This window comes from Gadus macrocephalus, chromosome 4 (genome assembly GCF_031168955.1).
Source record: "Gadus macrocephalus chromosome 4, ASM3116895v1".
NCBI classification, from domain to species: Eukaryota; Metazoa; Chordata; class Actinopteri; order Gadiformes; family Gadidae; genus Gadus; species Gadus macrocephalus.
Window position 1 is genome coordinate 32,381,550 of NC_082385.1, and position 27,500 is coordinate 32,409,049.

Here is a 27,500-nt window from a genome sequence, read left to right on the forward strand (position 1 = left end):
AGCGCCTTTAAAATTGTTCTTATCGCTGTTGTTTTTAAATATGTATATGTCACCTGGCCTATTTCTCACTCTATTTCCTCCAGGCTGTGATTGCTCGATATGGCCACTAGATGGCGACATGGGTCTAAAACCCTGCATGTGGCGTCCTGCTTCCACTTGCTAATTAATTACCAAGAGTAATTTGTGAAAGGAGATGTTTTTCGTTTGGAAACAGCTCAACACGTGGAGATCGGGGCGGATTTGTTCATACTTTTTAAGCGACAATAGGCTACGCAATAGAGTAATAAATAGTAGGCTTATTTAATAGAGCAAACAGGTATCTCTGTCCAGTGGTCGTGCTGGGCGTCTGGTGTTAGATTATTCTGGGAAACGCAAATTCGATTCAAACGAGCTCTCTTGGAAATGGAAAATAAACATAAACATGTGCAAAGCATTTGGGTAAATAAGGAAGCATGCCAAGTTGATAGTACTACAAGAAGAACTATAAATAACCAAAATAAAAAGAAAAGTAGGAGCCTATAATTTTTATTATTTTTTTTATAAATAATGAATGTATAAAATACCTGGGAAGCACGACAGAAGTACAATACATAACGCTATCTGAAGCCAACAGCCTCCTATAATGAACGCTAGTGGCGCTTTGACCCATAGCCGTGCCGTTGAAGTAGTTAACTTTAACGGAAAATACTACAAATTATAGGCTCCTACTTTTTCTTTTTCTTTTGGTTATTTATAGTTCTTCTTGTAGTACTACTTTCAACTTGGCTTGCGTCCTTATTTACTTAAACTTGCCAAAGTGCTTTGGCAATGTATATGTTTATTTTCCATTTCCAAGAGAGCTCGTTTGAATCGAATTTGCGTTACCCAGAATAATATAACACCAGACACCCAGCACGACCACCGGACAGAGATACCTGTTTGCTCTATTAAATAAGCCTACTATTTATTACTCTGTTGCTCAGCCTACTGTCGGGAAAAAAAATAATTAAACTATGAACAAATCCGGTACCAATCTCCACGTGTTTACCTGTTTCCAAACGAAAAACATCTCCTTTCACAAATTACTCTTGGTAATTAATTAACAAGTGGAAGCTGGACGCCATATGCAGTGCTTTAGACCCATGTCGCCATCTAGTGGCCATATTGAGCAATCACAGCCTGGAGGAAATAGAGTGAGAAATTGGCCAGGTGACATATAGGGCCTGCATATTTAAAAACAACAGCGATAAGAACAATTTTAAAGGCGCTTTTTCAGATGAATACTTCTAGCCTACTCTTAATTAATAAATTGCCAATAACAGCAAAGCACCGGTCTTTAAGCTTCTGCTACTAATGTAGGCCTACTACCATAATAATAATAATAATACTTATTGTTAATAATAATAGTTCATATTAATGTTATTATTATTATTATTATTATTATTATTATTATTATTATTATTATTATTATTATTATTATTATTATATTATAATTATGAATAAAGTAATTATAAGAACTGAACCTGGTAGCCGATGACGCCCCATGTACCAATAAAGAGGTCCAACCTACACATCACCCACTTTCACCCACAAGTCTGTCGCGGCACAAAAGACTTTGAAACAAGGAGGTGACAGCTGCAGGCTACCCTGCACCGTAGGGGTTGTTGCAAAAGGTGTCAAATACAAGAAGCATCGCTGCATTAAGGTAAACCTCGAGTCAAAGGCTCTACACACACCGCCGAAGACCGACAGACTGACACAGACAGACTGGGACCCGCCGCGTTCCTCACTGGAGATCAGTTCACCCAGCGGGCATGGTTCAGTTCCCCGCGGTTGCGGTGGTACTGCTGCTAAGCCGCTGCGTTCGTGCGTGGGACTTGGATAACTGTTGCTCCTGTGAGTAGCCTTTTGTGCTTGTATTTATTGTATCGTTCTGAAGAGTAGAAAGTCTAGAACTGTCTCCATTCGTCTGTTTGGCAAATTATTCTGAGCACCTACGACGAAATGTTTTATACTTTTAATGTTGAACTTTTAGAAATGTATGTTGTTGTGAGACTGTATTGCTGCTCTTTGGGCAAGGGCACCCTCGAAAAGGGATCTTGTCGTCTGAATGGGACTTGGCTGGTAAAACAAAGGTTTAATAAAACAACTAGAAATCATAATAATCACGTTAAGTCTATTTTGATCCTGTCACCAGTGCTTTAATAGTTAACAGCAGGCTGCGAGGACCGGCTGTAAGTGACTAGAACACATCGAAGGCCTGGTTTACAATTCTCACGGCCGTTCTCAACACACAAGACTTTTATGCAGATGTTCAGTGCTTTTGAAAGGATGAACTACATCTACGTACTACAACACTGTTGCGTAACATCTATATTTCAATTCCAATGTGTGTCCTTTCAAATGGCCACCCCAAGACTTTCACTTATTTTATTTCAATTCACTTCTGTTTGTTTGTGGGCGATTGTCAAGCACTGCCACCTAATCCAACTTCTGTGGTCAACTCACTTATCACACGCTACCTACTTGTGTAATAATCACACCGTCACTAAAGACACTTGATACGTAAAAGCACAACCTTTGACCCCCGTATCGCCACGCAGGTCACCTGGTCCGATGCGTTCCGGCCGGCGACCTCGTCTTCGTGCCGTGCCCGAGTCCATGGCTCCTCGACGACGCCGAGGTGAGCTTCCGGCTCGAACATTCAGAAGAGATGGTGCACTACGACTTCTCCAAATCGAGATGGAAACGCTCGGAGCTTGACGCCGGGCTGGAGGAAAACGTGACGATGGCAAAGAGACGGACGGAGATCAATGTCAAGGTGAACTTTATTATCCAAGTAGGAAATTAATTTGGTCACTGGTCACCATTACACGCGCCATTGTTGTACAGCATACACATACGTATAGCTATACATAAGAAAAAATACAAAACATTAAAAGAAAAACAAGGACAAAACAGACAGAGCAGTAAGAACATCGAAAACATGACAAGCATGTATGAGTCAATAAAATAGTTCAGTGATATATACAGTGTGCTCATTGTTTAAAATTAATGAGTTTTTTTAGGTCTATCGTTGTAAAGTCTAATAGCTCTAGGCACAAAAGACTTCCTGTACCTAGTGCTCCTAATATTCCTGATGTTCAAGATGCACTTGAACACGACGGCGTCGGACGGGTGGGCGCGGTTCGCGCTCGTCGGGGTCGCCGCGGAGGACAGCGGCTTGTATCGGTGCAGCGCCAAGGTCATCTTCCCCGCCCCCGTGTTGACCCTCTGCAACGCGTCCACAGTGGACCTCCGCCTGGAAGGTAGGCCTACGCTCACACAGAGGGGGGGCGGGTTTGAATCAGTGGAAGGTGCTGATGGTGTAATCCATTTGTGTGTCTCGCCGTACGACCTGCTCTAGCGAGAACGTGACATCATTTCCTGTGTGCAGCACTTATTGCTTTCCCGTTTCTCATTGGCTAGTCATTGTTATAGTTGGCTACATCAGCCTCTTTAGCAAACCAGCTCGAAAAACCAACAGCACGACTTTACATTGTATTGCAGGCAGAGCAAGGCCGTGCGTTGCATTAATTGGTGATCAGAATAAAGTAGTAATGCTATCAAGTGTGTAAGAGCATTTAGAAACGATATTAAAATGACCAACGTGATACAAAGAAAATAAATCTCTTCACGGGCGCAGACACTTTTGTTGTCGGGTCGTACGGTCGGCCTCACTGAACTCGCTCTACTTTCAGAAGAGCCTCCGTGAAATGCGTCCGTTCCTCCGTGAAATGCCGGAAGAAAGCTGGGAGATTTACAACTAACGACCAGCACTTACCGACGTACCATACCGGGATGACACCATCAGTGTTCTAAAGCGAGAGGAAATAGGAAAGAGTAGGAGGGAGGGAGATTTTGGAAAGTGAATCATCTCCAGAAACACGTCGAGAAACAAGAGTGATTGACAGGCGAGATTGATTCAATGAGCAATTCAGGCAAGCGTGGCCTCGATGGACAGGAATTAGCAGGGGGCGCGGTCTAAATTTTTATGTAAAAAATTATAACGTAGAGGATGTTTAGGAGCATGCTGGAGGGAACTTGGTGGATTTGCCTGCAGGTAGGCTGAAGGCATTTGGGCGCAACCCCAGAACCCATCAGCTGAGCGACAAAAACAAAAGGTGCTGGCTTCAAATCCCTAATGCCTGCAGTCTACCTACGCACACTTTGAACTCCTTTGAGATGGACTCCTTTGCTTATTGGTTTGTATGCATGCATGTATGTTTCCATGACAGCGCGTGGATTGGGTTTCTCTTTGTGCTCAGGGCACCAGTGCGAGGCCCCCGTGGTCTGTGGCCCCCCGGTCTCCGGGCCCCCTGAGGGTCTCTCGACCTGGATCTGGATCGGGGCGGTGGCGGCCCTGGGCGTGTATGCCCTGCTCGTCACCGTCGTGGCCTCAGTCAAAATTGTGAGTCGCAGTCTGGTGTCTGCATCACCTGACTCGCAGGCACTCAAACACTCACTCTCACTCACTCACCCACTTACTCACTCACTCACTCACTCACTCACTCACTCACTCACTCACTCACTCACTCACTCACTCACTCACTCACTCACTCACTCACTCACTCACTCACTCACTCACTCACTCACTCACTCACTCACTCACTCACTCACTCACTCACCCACTCACTCACTCACTCACTCTAGCACACACGGACATGTGGATTTTTGGTATTTGGTTGTTGGTCTGCCTATGTATTTTTCCAGCAGATTAACAGATAAGTACACACAAACACACACACACATACACATATTTGGTTGAAAGTGAATGCAAAGCGGCTCGAAAACTAAGTAGGACAGGAAACAGGAAATCGCTTGTAAACCACAACATTTATCAAATACCCAGGCTTGTGGGTTGGTTTACATGAGTAAGGGTTTAAAACACATCAACAATAACAATTTAAGAGAGGTATACTTTGGTCTCTGCTTCTTGGTCAATATTGATAGATCAACAAAAATATCCTAAGGATAATATAACTTTAAGCCTTCTGGGACCTTTGACTGAGTACAAAACCGATATAAAGTTGTCTTCAGTGCAAAACAATCGCTGTTTCATCCAAACAGCAGTCTGTTCTTACTTTTTAGAAAGGGCAGATTCTGAAACCAGAGGTGAGCATTTCATCACATATTTGGATACACTAATATGAATAACATTACTGCTGCCCACCGAGGGAACTGGATGTCTGATAACGAAAGAGAAGCATCTATCTCACGCCTAGTCCATCGACTCTCTAGCAAGGCATTCGACCACATCGGCCTAGTTTGCTTTTTGCGTAAGGTATCAGGATCTTGCTATGGCAGGGGAGAGTAAGGTTCGAATTTTGTGTTATACATAAAAAAAAAGGTTTTCATGTAAAAATACTTATTTTGAGTATTGGACATAATTTGTGAGTACAAAGTTGAACATTTTTATTATGTTATCAGACCGGATGACGAGTTGCTGTCTGTAATCTGTCACGGTTACCTAACACGGTTAAAGTATAAATGATAACACCTGCTTGAGAACATGACAAAGAGCCTGACGATGATGAAGAAGAGTGGCAATGAAGTTACAAGTCAGCTGATGTTCTGTATTTCAGGTCCGGGTAAATAAAGACGAATTGAACCAGAGTGAGTACATGAACACCCAACGTGTGGCGCGCTGAGAAGAGGATCACAAGGGAAGGTCTTGAGCGGCTGTTGCAGCAGCCCTCCTGATTGGTTCATGCCTAGCCAATCAGAGTCTTACCTTGCTTGTCTGACCAATCAAACAATAGACTTGGAGGAATACAAATTTTGAGGACTAATTTGAACAAAGATTCTTTCCTCCCCAAAAGTTGTGCTTTCCGCAGGGCCTGGACAAGCTTACACTGCATGCATGTACAGACCTACTTTATGGTCATTCCACCAGCCATTGCTATTTTACCCATTGTTGTTATTCTGATATTGAGACAAATCATGATCACTGTCCTATAGTCACCATCTTTTGTGAGTCTCAATGTCTACTTCAAATGCTGTTAGAAATATGGGACCGTTGCTTCATTTTATTTATATGCTACTAAGAAAGACTAAATTAATATTGAACTTACTTGCTCCTTTTAGGTATAACATTGCTTGGGGAGTCCAATTCCTCCACTGAAAAGGGTGGAAACCAAAGCTGTGTTCGAAATCGTTCCCTGTCACGGATATAGTGCACTATATAGGGTGCTCGCCATTTTGTAGTGGTGTTCGAATTCTCAGTGGTTAATTTCATGCACTATTTAGTAGGGGTGGGAAAAATAATCGATTCTTCGATGCATCGCGATTCTCGCTAGAACGATTCTGTCTCGATGCAGATAAATTAAAAAATCCCCGGGGGGGGGGGGGGGGGGGGAGTAAACATTTCAAAACACAATGTATCAGTAAGTGGAGGAAGTGAATGTATGAGATGGTTGCTATCAGCGTGTTGGCCCGCTACAGCTTCATCTGAATACCTTCACTTAAATTAAAACCCTTGACACTTGGCTACCTGATGCTTTCGTAGACAATGACGTCATTTGGAAGTACGGCTGAGGTTAGACCGTTGCAATTACATAAAATATCCACGTAGGGGCAGTAAAACACTGAATAAAAGGGTGTTACTAGGTAATGGTCGTAGGTAAGTCAACTGATAACTTGTTTAGGGCGTCGCGTCGAGTTAATTGTGTGCGTGGGCGTGTGTGTGTGTGTGTGTTTGATTTTATTGTCTATTTTTTTTTTGTATGTTTAAAAATAAAATCAATCAACAATGTCTTTGTGTGTGAGTGATTAAGATACATCTTTGCAATGTCTAACTTTGTATACGTATTTGTGTATTTAGCTACAATGTTTCACAGTTTGGAGATTAAGCGTTTGTATAATAGCACATTTAGCTGTTGGCGTGTGTACCTGTCCGTCAACATTCACAGTAATAGTCCGTTACTGTGTTCATTAACAACCTTGAATGGAAGTTTAAACTAATTAAATAAAAAATTGGCTTTCAGAAACTGTGTTACAAATACACTTTCAAAGCGAAACCAAATAATAACCATTTATTTATTTGCCTTTGCCAATTCTATGATGGCTCATATTTCTTCAACAAATGTAGGCCTACAGGTTAAAGGGACAATAATAATTGAATGATAATAATAAATTCGAATCGGGGTCTTTCCTAATGAAAGTGGCTGATAAAGTTGACAGTAGGCTTGCATACACATCATGTGCCATGTTGACACACTATTGACCGACCGTTAACTAACTAGGGTCGTTTCCTCGCCTTAAACCTTCCACGTGCCACACCCATGATACCGTGCATTGACGAATCCTTCCGGCCGTGTGCGCGTGTCCACCTCGAGGGATGCTGCTTGGACCAGACTCCCTCCATCCCATCCGAAACCTGCGATCATTCAGGGCTAACACACACTAGGCCTAGGTGACTAATTCATGTCATACATTATGAGTGGGTCTGCTATTGAGCGGTGAGCAAAAAAAAATTAAAAACAGTTTGCACTGTAAATCATCCTTCTGTGCCCAGGCGTGTTATGCATCGAGGCCCAACCCTTTCTCTGTGTGAGTTACCCGCCCAGCACTGTGTGTGTGTGTGTGTGTGTGTGTGTGTGTGTGTGTGTGTGTGTGTGTGTGTGTGTGTGTGTGTGTGTGTGTGTGTGTGCAGCTCTCTGGTCTGGAGAGCGAGATGCGCGCGCACCCACGATCGGCAGCGCGAGAGAAAGAGAGAGAGCGAGCGAGAGCGAGAGAGGGAGTTGTGCACCAAGGCCGTCCTGCCACCTCAACATGGAGTAGACCCTAGACCCTAGCACCGTTTTTCGCGACCAAAAAGGAAAGGAATACCCGCCACGGCTCCGAGGTTGTGTGTCCACTCTTAATGCCCGGCCCCGCGGTACGGTAGCAGCGAAGTCTTGCTCGGATCGCGAAGGAGGGATCGGCATTTATCGGAAAGATGGCGAACGACTCTCCGGCTAAAAGTCTGGTAGACATAGACCTGGCTTCATTGCGGGTGAGTGCTGCTGCTGAGGACCATGGCAGTATACATCTCCGATAACACCTTTGTTTATCTATTTGTCGTCTCTGTAAAGAGCATATTTCCCCACCCGATGATCACGATCGGGGTTATTTATCCGATGTTGTCGCTGTTGTGGTGGATGTGTGTGGAGGACGAGCGTTCAGCCACAGCGAGGTGTTGCCAGAGTCTGGCTTTCCTTTGTCTCCGAGAGCTTTTGGCATGTAGGGTGAATCTCAGCGCAACAGCTGTGATCAAGTGGTCCCCCGGTCCCGATAATATCACAATAACGATATCGTCTCTTGAGAGTTCAATGTAAACGTAAGATCTGTGTTCTTTGTCCCCTTTGTTTTTTCAGGATCCAGCTGGGATATTTGAATTGGTGGAGGTGGTTGGGAATGGCACCTATGGACAAGTATACAAGGTTGGTTGGATTCGCAGTGTATGGCTTTTCCCGTGCTCCTCTCAACAATTTATGTGTTTTCTTTCTTCCCTTTACCCGTGTCTGGCATGAATATTTACTAGCCTATGAATGCACAAAACGCACATGTTCGTTTAAGTCGTAGCAAAATTTGATGTGAGACAGTCGACTTGGAATCACAGTAGACTGGGATTGGCAGTAGACTGGGATTGGCAGTAGACTGACGTGGTCGCCCAGCGAATTGATGTCTTTGGCCACACAGCGTAACGGCTCACCCCCCCCCCCCCCCCACCCCCACCCCCCCTCGGTGACGAAGTGTCAGTCATCAGGGTGTTTTTTCCCAAGGAATGATTCAACCTGATATCAGTCGCTGGCCTCACCTCCCTTACATCATATCCCCTCACTGCCTGAAAAGGTAGCCGACAAACACAGGATCTGGCAACCCTCTGCTGCTCCTCACATCCCACAGTCCGCCTCGGGCTTACACAACGGTCGTTTTTATCAATTTAAATACAACCAAATGTTATGGAAATCGACAAACTCCCGGAACGCAGGGAGGACTTTAGCTCCCAGTTCCGTGGATGGGAATTCCTCTCGGGAGAGCCATCTGCTTCTCGGTGTCATGTTTCCTCCGCTGAAAATTAAAATTACGGCTGTTGAAAGACATTGCCAAGGAGCCACAGAGCCCTGCGAGCGCCCTCTCCCCACGCCGTTCGCCTGGAAGGGACAGCCCCTCCACGCCTGCTTCGGCTTGTTGCCTTGTGTTAGCGGTAAGCTAGCAAATCCCTCGGTTCCCTTAACCTCTTCCTGACTGGGTCCAGTGGCCTTATAGCTATTGCCCTTAGACCAGGATCTATACAGCTGTGGGCCCCGTGATGGCCAGGGCTGGGCTAGGCTTGTGTACAGAAGGCTAGCTGTAAACCCCACAGTTTAGCGCCGAGCTAAGCTGACTAATTCTGCCTCCGGTGCTCCGGTGACCTGCATTCGAATCCCCCCAGCCCCCTGACACCACCCAGCCCCCCCCCCCCCCCCCCTAGCACTCGATATGCAGGGCCATCTTGCCATGGTCGAACGGAGTGGGGTGAAATGCATCTCCATATTGTCTCGGGCCATCACATAATGGCCGTGACTGCCGGGGCAACACTGGTTTGACTGAAGATGTGCTGATGTGTGACAGCTGGAACTTGGAAGGGAGTAGTGCCCTTTTGGGGGGGGGGGGCTGCTTACAGATGCCTACAGGTAGGCTGCGGACATTAGGAATGGCCACCCCCCAGTACCATTCGGGCGGTGAGACAATCGACCCTAACCGACGCTCTTATCCGGGGACGGCGCTGTTGTCGCACTACGTTCAGAGGGTGACAGTAGGGGTAGTTGGCGCCCAATTGAGACCGTAGGAGAGATGCTGCGACGCCCTGGCGGCCCGAACCGCCCCCCCCCCCCCCCCCCCCATTGTGACCATGACGACAACAACAACAACAACAACAACCACCACCAACAGACATGCAATCGCATCGACGCTAACTTCCCTAGCCTCCCGTGGCCCAGTGTCCAGTTCGGTGACTCTGCGGTCTCACCCGTTGAGCTGAGCGAACCGTGGCTCTCTTTAGATGAATGTCCTGGCTCTGTGTGTAGTAGCGGGGTGTTTGTTGAACGGTCTGGTGGGGGGAGAGGTTGGGGGAGAGGGGACGGCAGCTGTCCGTTTCCCCCGACAGAGCCCGGCGCGCTGCGCTCACAAAGCGCGGTTTTGTCCTCCTCCGTAGAGCCCACGGTTCTACCCCCCGTTCACGGAAGTTAGCTCGCTAGCTAGCCATTGAGTATGGAAGTCAGTTGGGCCGGGGCAGAAAGGAGGCGTTTGTCTCGGTGGGTTTCAAACACCGACTGACTGAATAATCAGGGCCACCCCACAATCCTCCTCCCCCCCCCCCCAAAGCTCCAACTGACAACCAAGTTGAGTTGCTTCTTTCTCTGCTTTTGTATGGCCCGTGGTCACAGTCGGCAGGCCTCCCTTTTTAGTTAAGACAATGGCACCAAGCCAGCCCTCCCCTCCTGTGTTCATGGATTGGGGTTGACTTTTAAATTTGAATTTGACCAAGTGCCTCAATGCCCGAGGTGGTCAACTGATCAGCGTCTGTTGTATGATCGCAGACTCGGATTGGGAATGTGTACAACCATTACGTTGCTGTACCTGAAATATAAATGAACGCTGTTGTGGATGACCGAATGTCCCCCTACCGAATGTTTCCCATTCTGTCGTTTTGAAAATCAAAACAGTTCAGTAGTTTCATGAATGCGCCAACCACAGCGGACGAACGGATAAACCAAGCGGTTAGGCTGTTAGACCACTCAAGCCGAAGGTTCGGTGTTCGAACCCCAACCACTTCAGTCTACCTGTTGTCATCCTTGAGCAAGATACCTCGCCCTACCTCCCTCCTGGTGACGTAGCAGTGAATTCACGGCCACTCTCTTCGGATTAAAGCATTCTCTCATATGACTTAGTCAAAAAGGAGAGGTTACCGACCATTTTAGAACTGCTTTTTATAACCATACTCACGGTCTATCCACCTGGCTGGCCATAAGACCCAAGCTCTGCCCAGGAGTACTGCTGGGTATACCTATGGAAAAGAGAACAGCCAATCTCAGAGCTCAGCACTTACTGACTGACGATAACGATAAAAGGCGGTTGGTTCCTACTCTTTCACCAACCACCTTCCCCTGGGAAATCAGTTATCATGTCTTCTTGTGTGGCTCAACCTGGTTAAAGGTATACTGGGCTGTACACCCATACAAACAACTCCACACTAGGGGTGTAATGGTACACTGAAGTCATGGTTCGGTTCATACCTCGGTTCAGACATCACGGTTCGGTACGATGAAGGGAAAAGAGAAAACAAAAATGCAGAAGGAAATTCTTTTTTATCGTCTCAGGTTGTACCACCTAGTGTCACACAGTCTCTCCCCTGAGCTAGCTGCAACAGCCTGAACTGTGTAATCTAAGATGTAAACGGTAACAATAAGTACCCCACATCACCTCCAGACTCCGACAGTACCCTTATGGTGTGGGGGGGGGGGGGGGGGGGGGTTTAACCGGATCGCGATAGCGTTTAAAAGGCATAGCCGCGGTAGCTACGTTAGCATTGTGACCTCGTAGCTGCCTGACAGTGTAGCCTGCTAATAAATCCAAGGGAAAAAAAAGAGTGGGCACAATGAGCAAAGATCAACCATGGACGATCAACTAGGACGTCCAAGAAGGACGGAAAACTTTTGTGCGACATTCTCTTCAATAAACGAAGCTTTCGCCGTTGTCCAGAAATACCTCGCGGATAATGTGTTTTGTTTATTATCCCCCTGTCTCACGGAAGTGCGATTCTGTCGACCAATCAACGGACAGCGTGTGTAGCTCGAACTTGCCGGCGCCCTTTAAGAGGTCTCAGTTGTCCCTGAAGATCGCGTATCTAGCATTAGTTGAGTATTTCATTAATTAATTTGCACGCCAGTTTTATTTAATTTTATACCGTGTTCTCCGTGTAAATCTATGCACCAAACCGTGACGTCTGTACCGATCCGGTTCAGTACGAATACATGCATTGTTACACCCCTACTCTACACAGAACCGTGTTAGGGTTAAAAGGTCAATGGTTGGCCCATAACTGGCAGAAGGGGAAGTCTAATCGCAGGTGTTGAGGCAGTGAAGTGTGACGCACATCTGGAGGGATGTCACATTGGTAACAGACACGGGTGTCTGTTGTGTTGTCTTGGATTTTCACAAATTTTACAATTGTGAAAACCTTGAAAACATGAAAGCTCCTCTGGGTTTCTGCATCTTTGCCTGGGCCCAACTGCCGTATCGATAGTTGATCGTTTCGGGTTTTGTGGCGGCAAGCTAAAAGACATTGATCATCTGTAAACCTTAAGGTTTTGCTTCCCAGGATAACCACAACCAACTGTACTATTGGTAATGTGGTTCTGCGGCACATTCTAATTGGTACAACGCTTTCTGCTGGAGCGACACAAATTTCTACACCTCTGACTTCTCGGGGGTTTGTTCATTTTACAGTCATTTAGCAGAGGTTTTTATACCCAGGCTCCGTGCTGCTGTTAAACTTCCAGACACATCCCATTTGGGGAAGCAAGAATGCTGTTTGGTTATGATTCAAAGAAGAAGATTGTAAACTATTCTGTCATTGGTTGTTATGGTGAACCCCTCGCTGTTATAAGTCACAATTATAATGTCGTCAGCAAGGAAGCGGACATTGCCAAATTCTGTGATTAACACTCTTAACCGTTATTACACAGTTGTAACAACAACAAATAGATTTACAGAATCGCAGTATATTCTCTTAATTCCTGCTCTTGAATTGCAAACAATTTGCAGCCAAATGTTAATCTTGCCTATTGCAGTTAATACTAGTGGGAAGTCGACGAGTGTGTTCGTAAATTATCACAAGCATCAGCTGTGTCTCAACAGATATATGTTTGGGGCAGTATCTTATCACTTGAACAGAAGGGCCATATGTAGTCTGGCCTGGGGTGCAAAACAAGCCCGAAGCTGCTAGCTGGGGTGGGCATGCATGCACAGGGACCCTGGTAAGGGACAGTCTCAGTGTTGTTTGCCATAATGTAGATGCTGACACAGACTTTCTCACTGTGTGTGTGTGTGTGTCTGTGCGCATCTGTTCGTTCCAGCCATTTGTTTGGGGTTGGGGAGGGATTGTAACTAAGGATGCACACTGAAAATGGTGGTTGAAAAAAGAAAAAGAAAGAAGACTTAAATTAAAGGAGTTCAGAATGAGAACTGGGAAAACTTGATCTTTGTTTACCCTCATGCTAAATCACTTGTTTATGTTCGCTCTCCCCTCTCCTCCTTTTCCCCGTACCACCAGGGTTGCAACGAATCACAAAACTCAAAGTTTGGTTCGGGTCACGGTTTTTGAGTCGCGGGTCAGATCATTTTCGGATCATCAACAACAAAAAAGATAACGAGACAAATGGGAATTTAAATAAAATCTACAATTGTGTAAAAAGATGAGAAAAAAAAGAGTTAATAATCCTGCATCCTTTAAGCATAGTAAATATTGAAAAAAAAAAAAGATAGCTCAAGATGTCCGGCCAAGGTATAAATTAAATCTTAAAATATTTTAAAACCATATAAAGTGCAAACTGAGGAATTGTTCTTTCTTCTTTTAAACATGAATGGTAAATAAAATAGAAATAGCTTGTGTCCAAAGGAAGCACAGCAGATGAAGAAAAACCGGAATTGTCCATTAAACATGTGCCAATCACGTGAACGCACAACTATATATATGTTTTGGATAGGCAGCCGATCCACGGATCACTTGCGTCCCGAACCGTGAGGGTTGATCCGTTGCACCACTACTCGCCAAACATTTCTATATTGTAATAATTCAGACTGCTAAAAATGGGAATCATCATATTTGATGACTTGGCGACGATTCAACGCTCTTAACGAATCGACCACAGCTCTGTCCCAATACGTGTGAGGAAAACTCCCAGATACCAACAGGGCAAGAGGAAGAGGGTTTTAAGGAGTCATGGGAAAGGGGGGGGGGGACCCCCACCTCCCTAGCCCGACCTCTACCACGACCTCCCCATTCCAGGGAGCCTCGCCCAGCTCTCCGTGGCGCCGGGGCAGTTGAACCGGGGAAAGAACAACAGACAATGGGGAAAAAAAAAAAAAAAAGGGATGCACCACTTTTTTTTAGCAACAGTTGGTGGTTAATAAAATTTATGTTGCCAATAAACGGCCGTAATGAAATAATTAAATAACCTGGGGTTTTCATTTGGCTAACAAAGTCCTGGTCATGTACATGGTTAGCAATAATGGGGCCGGCGTTGGCGGCAACGATAATGGTAGTAGGAGTAGTGGCATTGTAAGCATTAAAGTAGACAAGGCGAAGGAGCTCCCAAGGGGAGATTTAGTGGTGTAGATCTTTAGAGATTTGGCGGTCGGGGAAGGAGCAGAGGGTTTTGTGTTTTGATGAAGAGCAGCCCACTGAGGATTAGCAAGAGAAGGAGGAGGAGGAGGAGGGCTCCATTTCAACGTTAGGGAAAATATTAGCTTTTTAAAGACCCAACTAAAGACGGGTACATTGCACACAAGCGCTGAGTCACTGTTGTACAGCGGTCGATGGAGATGACTGCACAGATATCGGCTAGTCAAATCTAGTCAGAGTATCGATACAATCTGTTTTTGAACGTGTGTCTGATCTGGCATAGCACGACACTGTGGACAATGTCTAGCTCTTTTCATGTCATCTGTCCCACGCCAACTCCCTTCAATAATTAGTGTCACAAGACCCACTATGGCCCCCGGCAAGGTGTGTGTGTGTGTGTGTGTGTGTGTGTGTGTGTGTGTGTGTGTGTGTGTGTGTGTGTGTGTGTGTGTGTGTGTGTGTGTGTGTGTGTGTGTGTGTGTGTGTGTGTGTGTGTGTGTGTGTGTGTGTGTGTGTGTGTGTGTGTGTGTGTGTGTGTTTCAGCCTCCTTTTACATCACAGTAATGTAGGAAACATACACAAAAGCCCAGACAGACAAAACTCCCTCCGAGCCCTGTCTCTCTCTATGGCGTCTCCATGACAACACTACCCGTCTCTCTCTACGCCGTCTCCATGACAACACTGCCCATCTCTTTCTACGGCATCTCTTTGACAACACTGCTTGTCTCTTTATGGCGTCTCAATGACAACGTTGCCCATCTCTCTGTGGGATCTCTCTGCCAACATTGCTTGTCTATCTCTCTGGTGTCTCCATGACAACACTGCCCCGTCTCTCTGGTATCTCCATGACAACACTGCCCGTCAAGAGACCGGCAGTGTTGTCGTGGAGATACCAGAGAGACGGGCAGTGTTGTCCTGGAGACACCAGAGAGAGAGAGAGCGTCTCCATGACAACACTGCCTTGTCTCTCTACGGTGTCGCCTTGACAACACTGCCTTTCCCTCTACGGCAACCCTTTTCTCTCTCTCTCTCTGTCTCTCTCTCTCTCTGTCTCTCCCTCTCTCTCTCTCTCTCTCTCTCTCTCTCTCTCTCTCTGTGTTTCTCTGTTTCTCTCTTTCTCTCTTTCTCTCTCTTTCTGTCTCCAGTTTCTCGGCCGCTGCTGTCCTTTTTAAGCATTGATAAACTGGGTACCCCCAGGGCTCTGTCATAATGGAGGCCTCGCTGTAAGGGCCCCAGACCTATTGAATTCAGTCTATTTTGGTGTTGTGGGACCTATTCAGCCTAACCCCTGGGGTACAGGCCTACAGGGCCAGGGTTGTGGTTTGTAATACCGGCAGTTTTCTCCCGATAACGAGTTGTGTAGCCTCCGATCTCAACTCTGACCACAGAGGGCACTTATTGACCTGCGTCTGAAAGCGGGCCGGCCTGATTCAAGAACCCCTATTGTGTCACGCCCGTTAACGGCGATTGAGTAGATTATTAACGAATTCATAAACATAACCACCTGCGAGTGAATATAACAAGAGTGAGCGCCGGAAAGAGGGAGGGCGTTGGTGACCCGCATGAGTGAACGGGTGAGTCTGTGAGATGAACCAAAGAATTCTAAAACGACCCCGGGCGGCAACATATTCGCGAATTAAAAAAAAACAAAAAAAAAAAAAAACGTCTGAGATTGCGCAACGAGCCGGTGGACTGAGGACCTGAAGGACGACGCCTTATCTCTGCTGGTACTCCCAATGCTCCCCGGCCCCCCGCCCGACTCCACCGAGGTCATGTTCTCTGTCAGGGAGGCAGTCCCATCACTGTTCAGTCATGTGTGTGCAGCCTCCTCCGCCTCTCTCTCTCTCTCTCTCCTCTCTCTCTCTCTCTCTCTCTTCCCCCCCCCCCCATCGTTCCCTCATAACACATCTTTTATCTTTTCTCTCTCGTTCCCTCATAACACATCTTTTATCTTTTCTCTCTCGTTCCCTCATAACACATCTTTTATCTTTCTCTCTCGTTCCCTCATAACATATCTTTTCTCGTCCCCTATCACTGGCCGTTTGTTTTCCACTCTCAGACTCGCCGTCTTTCCTCTCTGTATCTCCCTCCTCCCCGTCCTATCATCCTCTTGTGTTTTCATATTTCACCCTCAAACAACCCCATCGTTGGCATCATTGTTATCTCCGCTACTCCCCGTTTCTCTGCCTTCACCCCTTGTTTTTCTTGGAGCCTTACACCGTCCCTCTGCAGAGAGAGAGGGAGAGAGAGAGAGGGGGTGGTGGTGGTTCAGAGGAAGGCTCAGGGCTGGCTCTGGTCTGCTGCCAGAGCCTCTGTGTGTCTGTGAGAAGTGGGTCAGTGTGCTGGTGTACAGCTGCACTACGCTCGCACAAGTACACTAGCGATGGTGCGCCATGCCGGTGCGCGGCATCGCGCTACAGGCAGGACACGAGCGGCTGTGTGCTGGAGACGGACGGTTTTGTTACCATTTATTATTATTTTTGCACTTTAATAAACAATGCCTTAATGCAATTTGCAGTGATGGAATGTTGTAGTTCTTCACTTGCAGTTCCTTTTCTGATTTCTAAATTGCACTTTTGAGAGTCGAGACGGTTTTGTTTACAGCTCAAGTTCAAACTGTCCAATTCACAAGTTTGCACTTAAAACCTGTTGGTTAAGATGAAGAGAAAAAATAAAGTACATTTGTTTTTTGTAGCACAGTTGAGCCATTTTCATTATTTAAGAGCAGATTGAATCGAATCGAATCGTGATTAATCGATTCAGAACCGTATGAATCTAAATCGAATCGCTTTAGGAAATAGGCCACGATACCCAGCCCTACTGGCGAAAGTGCGCAAGTGAGAGTACACCCGCGACCGTGCGCTAGCAAGAGTACAATAGCCACAGTGCACAAGTGCGCTACCTGGAGTGCGCTAGTGAGAGTACAGTCGCAAGAGGGGGTCCCCGAGGGTACGATCACGAGAGCACGCTAGTGGGAGTGCGCTCACGAGGCTAGTGAGAGTACGCTAGAGACGGTGCATTATAGGCAGTGGGATAGTGAGCGTCACTATCACGGACACCTCCTGATGACATGCATGTGTGTCATGTAACTTCAATCGCTGTGTTTGGTAACAACTTCAGACAACTGGCTAAAACACCTGGCGTCGGGAGAGCATCGAAGATGGCCGACGTGGGACCCACCGAGGCGAGGAAGCCGTTCAGAAAAAGCAGTTGTCTGAGGTCAACCAGTGTCCTTTAGGGCTTAGACTTTTGCCCAAAAATCATATTCGAAATTTGTTTGTTTATGAATATGAATATTCAAATATTTATTCATAATATTTTGACCATTAAATGCCTTCAGTAAGACCTGGATTGGGCTTCGCGAGGTTTGTTTACCGGTGTTGCTATGGTTACCGGTCTTGCGTGTTCCAACGGTTTATTAGGTTTCTAATAAATCATTGTCTAATCCAAAACTTCATTCACTGCCTCTTCCGTGGTCATTACAATATTATGAATAGACTGCGTCGGGTTCTCCGACGTCTCTCCCTCTTGGCCTGCCCATAACAGGTTCGAATATTATGCGCTGCCTAATATTCGTTCGAATTTTGATTTATCTTTTGATATTCGAATTATATTCGAATAACGAAGTTCGGAGTCAAAGCCCTAGTGTCCTTAAGTAGCCATGGAGAGAGGTAGAATCATGTACTATCAGGGCTACCCCGGCTCCTAAGCTGAGCCCGTGTGCTCAGGGAAAAGAACATTGCGGTTTGGAACCAAACAGGGAAAACCAAACCCCACAGCCCCTGTGGGTAAACCGAGAACACGTGTTTCATGCAAACCATGTCCGACCGCAAACACAAATAACAGACATCACCTCTCGACCGTCAGAACCGGCTCAGACTTGGCCGCAGAGAAGCGGGGGGCGGGGATTTGGACGGTGTTTTTATGTGTTTGGGATGCTGTGTTTATTTAACCAGAACCCTTTTGTTTGTCGAGGGGCTCTCCAAGCCTGCAGCTACGGAGTATGTTCCGGGCCTCCTGTCGTACAAAACACCCAAAGTCTGGCGTAGTGGGCTTTTAAAGCCTTTTTGACAAAACTGATGTAATGGTTCAAATCGAGGAGTAGGGCTCGGCTTTCCAGCTCCGTAATGGACTCGAAAATCAGGCCCCTCCGGTCGACCGTGGCTATGACCTAGCATGCTATCATGCTATGGTAATTAGCCGGCCCCTCGGTCTAACCCTGTGCTTTGCGGACATGCCGTGCCCAGCGACCCCGATGAGTTACGTGTGCATCTGTTGAACGACTTCAGTGCCTTGCCGAGGAATACCGCCGCACGATTTATGAACGTGCCGCCCCTTAAGTTTCCAGTATGGACCGACGTATGGATAGCTTCTCCAAACCGAAATCTGCTTATTCAGCGACATGAAGAACGCGCATCAACGTTTTTGTATAAACTCTTTTTTTATTTTTTTTATCCCGCCTGGTCCGAGAGACCGTAAGCCAACCGGTGATTTAACTCCTCGCTGGCGAGGAGCCCGAGCAGACATCTGGCCCTGCTCAAGACAAACCGCCATGGAGGAGAGGAGGAGGCCAGGGGAGGTCTCTGTGGCGGATCAGTGGCCCAGATAACCCCCACAGGGTCTGACGGCTCGTCCACAGCCCTGGGTGGGGTCACGGCGGGGGGGGGGGGGGGGGGGGGGTTGGGGGGATGGTGGTGGTGGTGGGTAGAGTGCTTTATGGTAGGCAGCAGGGGTGTAGCCATGACTGGAAGGAACACCCCCTTCTCATCCCCCACGCAGTTCTGCGTCCAACAGTGAGGTTCTGGAAGGGAAGGGGGTGTACTTGGGGGGGTGCGGGGGCTGGCGGGTTGAAGTGAGATGGAATGATGCTAATGAGACAAATAACGTCAGCCATCTTTAAGTGGATCCAGGACGGAGCAAACTAAACAGTGAAGCCGAGAAAACAGAAACGGGTAATGGCTTGTTAGGATTCCCGTTTCAAACAAGCAACACTCAAAATACTCGGGCTTCAAAGCTGCGTGGTTCCAAGTTCGTTGTTTTTTGCTCTGCAGAAATTGGTTCAAGTTTCGGTTGGAAAACATTTGTAACACGGCGAATAGACTGGTGGACGCGGAGCTTGTTTTGCACGAGGGCTGCGATGATGGGTCGATTGATCGACCGAAACGTACCATGCAACATCAAGTACCAACAACAAGCATTTCCCATTAATGTTGTAGGGCAATTCAAGTCTAATATCTGGTTCATGGATTGTTTATGGAAGGAAATAGTTGACCTTCCTTTGGCTGCTTGTCAGTCAAAGGAAGCACATTTAAGACCTGACTTTGAACTCTTATTCAGGACATTTTATAAATGTTTTTTTAAAGACGCAGTCTCGCCGAGTCTCTCGAGGTACGGGAGGTTTTAAATGAGACGGTCTCTCTTATCGCGGAGACCCTGTCTCTCTTATCACGGAGACCCTGTCTCTCTTGGAAGAAGGTTTTTAAAGAGACTGTCTCTCTCTCTAAGCGGGAAGAAGGCTTTTAAAGGGTAGGTTTTTAAAGAGACGGTCTCTCTGAGCGGCCTGTCTCCTCGGGTACGGCCTCTCTTATGCTACTCGACCGCGTGGTGCGCTGGATGTGACAGCCAGGGCCGCCAGGAGGGGAGGTGCAGCCGGGGAGAAAGAAAAGGCCTGTGTTTTTACAACGGCGACTCAATCGGATCGCAGTGGAGGGGGGGGGGGGGGGGCGAGGGGGGGGGGATTAAAAGGCATTGTTTAGTGCCCCAGCGCCTCCCCCCAGCCCCCCCCCCCCCCCCCTGCCCGCGCTAGGCCGAAGAATAGCTCTAAGCCAGCATAGTGCTTATTGTCATAATCCATACACTTTCAATTGACTCTGGAATGCTCTTGCTTGGATAAGTGTGTGTGTGTGTGTGTGTGTGTGTGTGTGTGTGTGTGTGTGTGAATACAGACTGTCTGCTCTGCTTTCTCCATCTCATTCCCAGAAGAAGTCTAGTAGTGTGTGTTTGTCCGCCCATAGTCCATGGACATGCACTTGTGTGCAAAGGGAGTAAGTGTTTGAGACAGTGTGGCTGTGCGTTGTGCGCATCAGTGCACGTGCGTCAGACCGGCAGCCACCCACTCGTGTGTGTGTGTGTGTGTGTGTTTGTCTGTAACGGCCCTCAGCTGTTCCTGTTTCTGCCAGCACCAGCCCTGTGTTGCCATAACCCCAATCTGCCCCCGGTTGCCGTGGAAACGGTCGAGATGGTGGGAGGGGAGGGGAGGGGTGGTGGTGGTGGTGGGGGGGGGGGGGTGAAGGGAAAGTCCCTACACATTTAGACCCCGGGTCCACACAAATATCACAACTGTACATCCAACCCGACCCAACCCCAACCCCCCCCCCCCCCCCCCCCCCCACACCCCAGCTCTGTGTGATGGACCAAGGGGTGTGTGAGGCTATTTGTAGCCTCTGTTTGTGTAGGCGGCGGTTGGGGTATAGAGACAGCAGAGTGGCTCACAGACACCGGGTGGGGGAGCGCTGGCTGGTGGGATATGGCCTTTTTAAATCAGTGCGTCGAGCCGTGACGTCTCTCCCTGTGAACCCGGTGGGCTGACGATAGCTGTTTAGATTAGCCGAAGGAACGGTGAAGTGTGCGTGTGTGTGTGCGTGCGTGCGTGCGTGAGATCATTTACATTGACATTTTACATTTAGGCCATTGAGCAGATGCCTTTATCCAAAGCCACTTACAATAAGTAAATTTGTCAGAAGAAAGAGAAACAACGATGCATCTCTGTCGGTACAGTAAGGGAGTTCATAGAACCAAGCACTTACGATCGCTAGGGTAACCCGTTCCCCGTGCACGACAAAGATAGCTAGGATAAGATGCTACACAATGCCATGTACTATTTTTAAGTGCCAGGACATGTAACGTACAATAAGTGCGTACATTAAGTGCCAGGACGTACAGCTCCAAACACAAGTAGTTTAGAGATTAGGACTGACCACAGCTATGGATAAGAATTCACACATTTGAATCCCACTGCACATCTTCCTGTCAACTTGTCTATTTCCGGGCCCTTTCTGTGATTGAATACCATGCCATACCCTACATGTTGGTTCCTAGCCGCGACGCTAACATGTCGCCGCGATGCTAACGATGAGGTGGTTAGCAGCGCGGCTGCTGGCTGCTGTGATGTCCTGCCAGAGATGCATGTCACCTGACCCGTACCTCTCTTCTTCTTCTCCCCACAGGGACGGCATGTCAAAACAGGACAGCTGGCGGCCATCAAGGTCATGGATGTCACTGAGGTAAGGACCAACTGCCGCGGCACACAGACAAGCTAACACGGCTAACAAGGCCTTGTGCCAGGTGATGGCCAACCCAGGTCCATCCGATTTCACTTTTTTTTTTATGTTAAGTAATTTAATAAATTATAATTTTTAAGAAGAAAAGTAAGATTATAATTTTTTTTCTATATCTTGAGAAATGGCTCGAATTTAAGTTTTTAATATTTTTTTCAAATCTCTAGTATTTTCCTTATGTTGTGAAACAGCTCTAAATTGTCAGAGGTTAGAATACATTTTTTAACCTCTAGTTCAACTAAAAGTCTCAATGGTTAGGATTCTAATTGCTGTTTGCAACCGAAGAGTGTCATGCAGGAAACGCATTTAAAGATTAATATCAAGGAAGGAACACCAACAATGTACCAGTAGGCGGGTGGCAAACGCCACGGTTTAACATATACTGAATTTGGCAAAGGGTTTAAAAAAACGAAACAAAAAAAACCTGGTTGGTGCTTTCGTCACATGCGTGAATCCTCTGTCTGACTGCTCTCATTGTCTGTGGGGCTTTTTACGTGACGTCTGAACCCGTCCCCACAGACAGCTACTGTGGCTGCTGAGGACGGATAGATGCATTTATGGGGAGGGGAGGGAGAGGCAGAGAGAGAGGCAGAGAGAGAGGCAGAGAGAGAGGCAGAGAGAGAGGCAGAGAGAGAGGCAGAGAGAGAGGCAGAGAGGCAGAGAGAGAGGCAGAGAGAGAGGCAGAGAGAGAGAGAGAGAGGCAGAGAGAGAGGCAGAGAGAGAGAGAGAGAGGCAGAGAGAGAGGCAGAGAGAGAGGCAGAGAGAGAGGCAGAGAGAGAGGCAGAGAGAGAGGCAGAGAGAGAGAGAGAGAGGCAGAGAGAGAGAGAGGCAGAGAGAGAGAGAGAGTTTCTGTAACGAGGCCGTCGGAGATCTCAACGTCTACTTTATAATCAGCCGGGAAACATCTCGCGTTAGCTGTCTCTCCCTCTCTTTATCTTTCCTTCTCACTATTTTATTTGATGTTTACTTAAGTGCGTCATTTAATCGTTTGCTGGGAGGACACACACACACACACACACACACACACACACACACACACACACACACACACACACACACACACACACACACACACACACACACACACACACACACACACACACACACACACACACACACACACACACACACACACCAATAGGCTGTGAAGTTTGCCCTCGGAGAACAGCAGAGTCTAGATTCAACGACGACTGTTGAATAGACGTCTTGATGCCACGCCTCCTTGTTGCGGCCCTTGAAGTGGTGTGATCCACACACCTGACTGCAGCCCACGTAGAACAACTGTGACATCACACACACAATATGGCAACATGTCCAGACATGCCCCCTGCCGTTCCCCTCTCTCGTGCTCTCGCTCTCTCAATCATCTCAAGATTCAAAGGGCATTCATCGTATAGTAAACATACAACTACGTCTACGTTGCCAAGGCACGAAAAGAAAAACGGGTTTTACCAAAGTAGTATGTCAAACAATGACATCGTAAAATTTCATACAGATCTGAACAGAGTACCGACTCCTGTCTGTCTGTCATGAAGAGTGAGAGTATTAGGTTTTCGCTTTCTTATCGTCACCGGCTGATGTCGAGACTGTTGCTCAACAGAAGTATTCCGGTCCATCGCCGTGACGATACTAGGTGTGTGCCTTCCCGTCATGAACTCATCAGCTAAAGATCAACAAACGGGTGCCCTTCTGTTAGTCCTCAAATGTCCTGAGGGCCTGGAAAAGCAAAAACCTAGCTCTGTCTGTCTGTCTCTCGTTCTGTCGCTGTCACTCTCTTTTTTAGCTCTCTCTCTCCCTCTTTTTAGCTCTCTCCTTTCTTCTGTCTCTCTCTCTCTCACTTCTTCTGTGTCTCTCTCTCACTTGTTATTCTGTCTCTCTCATTTCTTATTCTCTGTGTCTCTCTCTCCCTTATTCTCTGTGTCTCTCTCTCCCTTATTCTGTCTCCCTTCTTCTGTCTCTCTCTCCCTTCTTCTGTCCCTCTCCCTTCTGCTGTTTCTCTCTCTCATCTCGGTCTCTCTTCTTCTGTGTCTCTCTCATTTCTTGTGTGTCTCTCTCTTCTGTGTCTCTCACTTGTCTCTCTCCCTTCTTCAGTGTCTCTCTCTCTTCTGTGTCTCTCTCTTCTTCTGTGTCTCTCTCTTCTTGTCTCTCTCCCTTCTTCAGTGTCTCTCCCTCTTCTCGGTCTCTCTCACTTCTGTGTCACTCTCCCCTCCTCTCTATCTCACCCCTGCCTCTGTTCTGTCTCTCTTTCCATCCCTCCTTCCCTACCCCATGCTGCTACAGTCCACGCCACTTGGGGTTTCGTACCAGGGGGTATCATGTACTTTGTGATTAGCCATCGTTGACTAATGCCAGACGCCTTTCCACCGCGCAAAGAGCCGTGGAGTCTGTCTCCCTAACGCCGGCCGACAGGGCAATACACAAACCCTTTCTCCTGCCACATCTGCTGTACATGCTTAGTGTCGGTATTTATTGGATAACTATCTAGGGTATTTATTGCACATTCGTTCAAGCTGTATTGGAATTGCTAATTATTTTAAGTTTTCCGTCCGTGGGCTCTTTCTTCTTACTCGTTCTCTCTTCTCAATCTCTCTGGCTCGCCCTCTTGTTCGTGGCGTCTCTTCTCCTCAGTCTCTGTCTGCTTCTCGGTCTGCCTCTGCCTCTCTCTCATTAATAGTAATGTTGGCCCACATTCCGTCTGCGGCTCCCATCTCATTTATTGAATCCAACCGACCCCAACTGCTGCAATCGTGCAATCGAATTTCCCAATTTTCAATCCTCATTTTGTAGGGTGATGGGATGGGTTGCTATAGAAACGTAGGACGAAACTCGTATCCTCAAATGGCTCCAATGTATGAAACAGTGACACACACACACACACACACACACACACACACACACACACACACACACACACACACACACACACACACACACACACACACACACACACACACACAGCGAGCCAGTTAGCTGTCTGCGCTAGCCGCGCGCGCGGGCTCAATTTGCATGCAGCCATTAATCGTTGTCAGCGAGCCGCCCGTGACATTTCGCCACGGACGTCACGCTGTGATTGGCCCCTTCCCCCTCACTCGGCAGGGCTCACCCTTAACCTACATAACGCCTCAATAAGACGCCATTACATCCTTGTTAGAATAGCCGTTGAAAGCGATCTCATTGGCGGGTTAATGGGGCAACTGCTTTTGTTCAACCCAAAGTCCAATCTCTACGTGTGCCAACTCACTGCCCAAATATTCCCGGTCCGCGATTAAGACGCCATTTTATCCAATCTCTTACCTCATCTCCACGGTCGTCGGATCAAAAATGAAAACGGAACATCGTCCGAATATCAATACGGCTCGGTCATAGTTACACAATCCCCCGAGCAATTATTGCACAAATCTATCAACGATATGTTAACATTCTCCAGCGTGTTAAAGGCCTGTATCGTGCCGCTGTGTTAATACACACCTAGTGGTGTGTGTGTGTGTGTGTGTGTGTGTGTGTGTGTGTGTGTGTGTGTGTGTGTGTGTGTGTGTGTGTGTGTGTGTGTGTGTGTGTGTGTGTGTGTGTGTGTGTGTGTGTGTGTGTGTGTGTGTGTGTGTGTGTGTGTGTTTTGACGCTCCATTACTCCACTCATTAGTGTCTACGCTTGAGGGCGGTTTCTTACAACCCACAGTGGTTCATTCATTGTACACACACACACACACACACACACACACACACACACACAGAGCTATATGTCACGAACAAATGAACTGAATACAGTGTCCAATACATTCTAGTATTCAAATATAGATTTACATACACGTTACCCATACCATTCAAATGACCTCATATTTTTCCCAAACAAGCTGTGAAATATCTCGATTTGCTTTGAAGAAATTACCATTCCTGCCTAATTCCTCAATGACTCATGGCTAATTACGTGTGTGTGTGTGTGTTATTCTCTAGGACGAGGAGGAAGAGATCAAGTTGGAGATCAACATGCTGAAGAAGTACTCTCACCACAGGAACATCGCCACCTACTATGGGGCCTTCATCAAGAAGAGCCCCCCAGGACACGATGACCAGCTCTGGGTACGTCTCCACTACCAGGCCGGGGCTTCAGGGCCTCTGTGGAGGAAACGCACCACATATTTATTTCGATATATGTTTTACATTTTTATTAATTATTTATAGATGTTCCGTGTTTTGAAATCACGTCTGTTGTCACCAGCCTATTTCGCTTTTGCGTTAATGCATTGAGTTGTTTACATTTGTATCATGTTCCTCTAAAGTTAGCTTGGTTCTTTCTGTTGTTGGAGCACGGTACCGCCAAGTTAGCGCTTTGTTAGCTGTGAGTTAGCGGTAGGTTATCGGTTAGTTAGCTTTAATTGGTTTGATAGCTGTAGGTTCACTTGGTCTGTAAATGTTTGCTAACTATCGTAGTGCCAAGCTTCCATTATGTTAGCTGTAGCTAAGCATCACGTTAGCGGTAAGTTAGCTGCCAGCTGTTTTGGTAGCTGTAGGTTCACTTAGTCTGTAAATGTTAGCCAACTATAGCACCGCTTAGCTACGATGAGTTAGCGGTAGGTTATTGATTAGTTAGCCGCAAGCTGTTTGACATTAATAGCTTCACTCGGCCTAGAAATGCTTGCTAACTATCGTGTGTGTGTGTGTGTGTGTGTGTGTGTGTGTGTGTGTGTGTGTGTGTGTGTGTGTGTGTGTGTGTGTGTGTGTGTGTGTGTGTGTGTGTGTGTGTGTGTGTGTGTGTGTGTGTGTGTGTGTGTGTGTGTGTGTGTGTGTGTGTGTGTGTGTGTGTGTGTGTGTGTGTGTGCGCGCGCGCGCGTGTTGCAGCTGGTGATGGAGTTCTGCGGGGCAGGCTCCATCACCGACCTGGTGAAGAACACTAAGGGGAACCAGTTGAAGGAGGACTGGATCGCCTACATCTCCCGGGAGATCCTCAGAGTGAGACCCGACTCCTCCCCTTGTCCCCGTCGCTCCCTGCCTCTCCTCCTTCTAGCTCTGTGTCTCTTCTCCTCGTCTCGTCTTCTAGCCTCGTCTCACCCATTCTTCTCTTCCCTTGTCACTTTCTTTTTGTGCTCTTTGTATTCGCTTGCTTCTACCCCGCCAGTGTCTGATTGATCGGCTTATCTTTTCTCTCCGTCTTTGTCTGTCTGTATTTATGTCGCCAACTCCTATTCAAACATATCCGTGTGCACCAACGCAAATTGATGACAACCAACATGAAACAAATCAACTCTATCTCTCTCGCTTTCTGTTTCTCTCTCTCTCTCTGTCTGTGTCTGTCTGTTTTTATATTGACAACTTCCCATTCAAACATAACTGTCAACCAACGTAAAATGATGACAACAACCACATGAAACAAATCAACTCTCTCTGTCGCGCTCTCTCTCTCTCTGTCGCGCTCTCTCTCTCTCTCTCTCTCTCTCTCTCTGTCTCTCTCTCTCTCTGTCTCTCTGTCTCTCTGTCTCACTCTCACCCTCTCTTACCCTTTCCCGTAGGGCCTCGCCCACCTTCACGCCCACCACGTCATCCATCGAGACATCAAGGGCCAGAACGTTCTGCTGACGGAGAACGCCGAAGTCAAGCTGGGTACGACGCACGCCAAACTCTGTCTGTAAAAACAATTATGAAACAGGTTGACCGTTTTATCATTAGGTGCCTTGGAAACTCATGCTCCGTAATAATAACGTTTCAATTGGCAAAAGGACGTTTATAAAGCGCTTTTATCCAAAGCGCTTTATTGCCTAACATTCACCCCTTCATGCACA

General features: G+C 47.1%; 2 protein-coding genes across 3 annotated transcripts in view; both read left to right on the forward strand.

Moving 5' to 3' along the window:
* The first annotated feature begins 1,568 nt into the window (after positions 1-1,568).
* Positions 1,569-6,774, forward strand: LOC132455416 (T-cell-specific surface glycoprotein CD28-like). Of its 2 annotated transcripts, none has more exons than XM_060049290.1 (5): positions 1,569-1,875; positions 2,583-2,800; positions 3,128-3,287; positions 4,257-4,429; positions 5,604-6,774. In XM_060049290.1, exons 1-5 carry the CDS (start codon positions 1,794-1,796, stop codon positions 5,667-5,669), a joined length of 699 nt encoding a protein of 232 aa, XP_059905273.1. In that variant the 5' UTR covers positions 1,569-1,793; the 3' UTR covers positions 5,670-6,774. The 2 variants fall into 2 exon arrangements, with proteins under 2 accessions (XP_059905273.1, XP_059905274.1); XM_060049291.1 differs by having other exon boundaries at positions 1,571-1,875; positions 4,287-4,429.
* Positions 6,775-7,662: 888 nt separating this feature from the next.
* The window catches only part of LOC132455504 (mitogen-activated protein kinase kinase kinase kinase 4-like), a 45,049-nt gene continuing 25,211 nt past the window's right edge, over positions 7,663-27,500 (forward strand). The window contains 6 exon segments of the mRNA XM_060049366.1: positions 7,663-8,014; positions 8,376-8,441; positions 21,616-21,672; positions 25,678-25,803; positions 26,563-26,673; positions 27,231-27,321. Of these exon segments, the coding sequence (XP_059905349.1) occupies positions 7,958-8,014; positions 8,376-8,441; positions 21,616-21,672; positions 25,678-25,803; positions 26,563-26,673; positions 27,231-27,321 (508 nt within the window). The 5' untranslated portion in view covers positions 7,663-7,957.

What these genes read in the sequence shown, in the direction of transcription:
- LOC132455416 (XM_060049290.1), top strand. Translation starts at nt 1,794, where the DNA reads ATGGTTCAGTTCCCCGCGGTTGCGGTGGTACTGCTGCTAAGCCGCTGC. An exon ending in GGACGGAGATCAATGTCAAG is followed by an intron (nt 2,801 to 3,127) that starts GTGAACTTTATT and finishes CTGATGTTCAAG; the next exon opens with ATGCACTTGAACACGACGGC. An exon ending in TCGTGGCCTCAGTCAAAATT is followed by an intron (nt 4,430 to 5,603) that starts GTGAGTCGCAGT and finishes TCTGTATTTCAG; the next exon opens with GTCCGGGTAAATAAAGACGA.